At 53.9% G+C, this 1558-nt stretch overlaps 1 protein-coding gene across 1 annotated transcript in view; it reads left to right on the top strand.

Moving 5' to 3' along the window:
- The window catches only part of LOC102240170, a 63024-nt gene extending 61931 nt beyond the window's left edge, over positions 1 to 1093 (top strand). Inside the window, exon 18 of the mRNA XM_014545219.1 lies at positions 890 to 1093. Within this exon, the coding sequence (XP_014400705.1) occupies positions 890 to 1012 (123 nt within the window). The 3' untranslated portion in view covers positions 1013 to 1093. The remainder of the gene's footprint in view (positions 1 to 889) is intronic.
- The last annotated feature ends 465 nt before the right edge of the window (positions 1094 to 1558 follow it).

Raw genomic sequence — 1558 nt, 5'->3', positions numbered from 1 at the left:
AGGAGGGAGGGAGGAAAGGGGACCAGGAATGGTTGGGGCAGAGAAGACCCAGTGCAGCCACTGCGAGCTGAGTGTCCCTGGGCAAGTCCCTCTACCTCTCTGATCCTCAGTTTCCCCAGCTGAGCACGTGGGTGCTGCTTCCTTCCCCTGGGCTTAGGAGGGTGGCAGTTATGGAGGAAATGTGCCAGCAGAGCCTGCTGGGTGACTGTGAGCCCTGTCCCCAGGGCAGGAAGCTGGGCAACAACAGGAGGGCCTTCTCCAATGCTCAGGTGCCCTTAGGGTGCTGTCACCTGCTGTCTGTCACCTCAGCATCTTCAAGGGTCCGTGTACTGGGGCTGGGAGGGCAGAGTGTGAGGTGGTGGGTGTTGGGGCCATGCACAGCCAGGGCAAACACAGGATGGAGACATGCGGGTCAGTGTGTGAGAGCAGAGAAGCTCAGACTCACCTGGACAATGTTGTGGGGGATGGGCCTGGGCCCCAGCCTCAGGGAAGGGGGTTACATACAGGCTGTTGTGTTATCACCCTCCAGACACATACAATACACCTGCATATGCATGTCGGCATCCTAGTGTGTGTGCATGTACATGCAATACACAACATATCCATGCATAATACACACAGACACACATACATTACACACACATTCTGTACAAATCTTCACTCTCCCAATGCACAAGGACATTTTTCCAGGCTTCCAGTTACTCACAGGGCAATCTCTAGAAGCTGCAGCAGGCTGAGGACCCCACAGGGGAAATGAGTTCCCCAAACACACACACTCTTCCCATGGGGTGAGCATCAGTAAGCAAATCCCTAGGTGGAGTGGCAGCTCCAGCCCGGGCCTCTGCAGCTCCCTGAAATCTGTCTCACCTTCCTGGCTGTTTCATTGCAGTTTCGTGCAGAGCCCAAGCCTGGAGACCTGATTGAGATTTCCCGAATCAGCTCCTCACACTGGGCCCTCTATGTGGGCGATGGTGATGTGATCCACCTGGCTCCCCCAGGTAAGGGGGGTTGAAAGTGTAACTCACCAAAGATTTGTTAACATGATGAGAACAATTCAACGCCAAATGCCACCCTGGGAACCCTGCATTGGTTTCTCCCTGACCTGTGCTTGAGTTCATCCTACATCCGGTCCCTTAGAGGCAGCTTAATGGTCCCACAAGTCCTGACACAGTAGGGAAAGAGGTCCGAGGGGCCAGGTGAAGCCGGACTGGGGCCGCATTCGGGGCTCTCCCGCTCCGGCCCTTTAACTGGGTGCGCAGACAGATTTCACTAAACCAGCCACATGTCTAGGTGTCCACAGTCTCATAAAGGAGAAGGATCAATGACGGTGGATGGCCAACTAGACGATGTCCATTCATATCATGGAGCACAATAGCAGCCACTGACCATCAGAATAGTCATTAGCTTGAAAAAGTATTCACAGCTCATTAAGTAAAAAGAGTAAAATCCGTGAATCCTCTAATCACATTGGTGAAGGGACAGACACCAAGGCTCAGTAGTGTAATCCCTGGCCCTTCTAGCCTGTCTCGTGTCTTCTCTCTCCCTCCCTGGCCTCCCC

This window comes from Myotis brandtii, unplaced genomic scaffold (genome assembly GCF_000412655.1).
Source record: "Myotis brandtii unplaced genomic scaffold, ASM41265v1 scaffold1112, whole genome shotgun sequence".
NCBI lineage: Eukaryota > Metazoa > Chordata > Mammalia > Chiroptera > Vespertilionidae > Myotis > Myotis brandtii.
The sequence above is the reverse complement of the archived record's forward strand: the minus strand, read 5'-3'. Positions and strand labels throughout refer to the sequence as shown.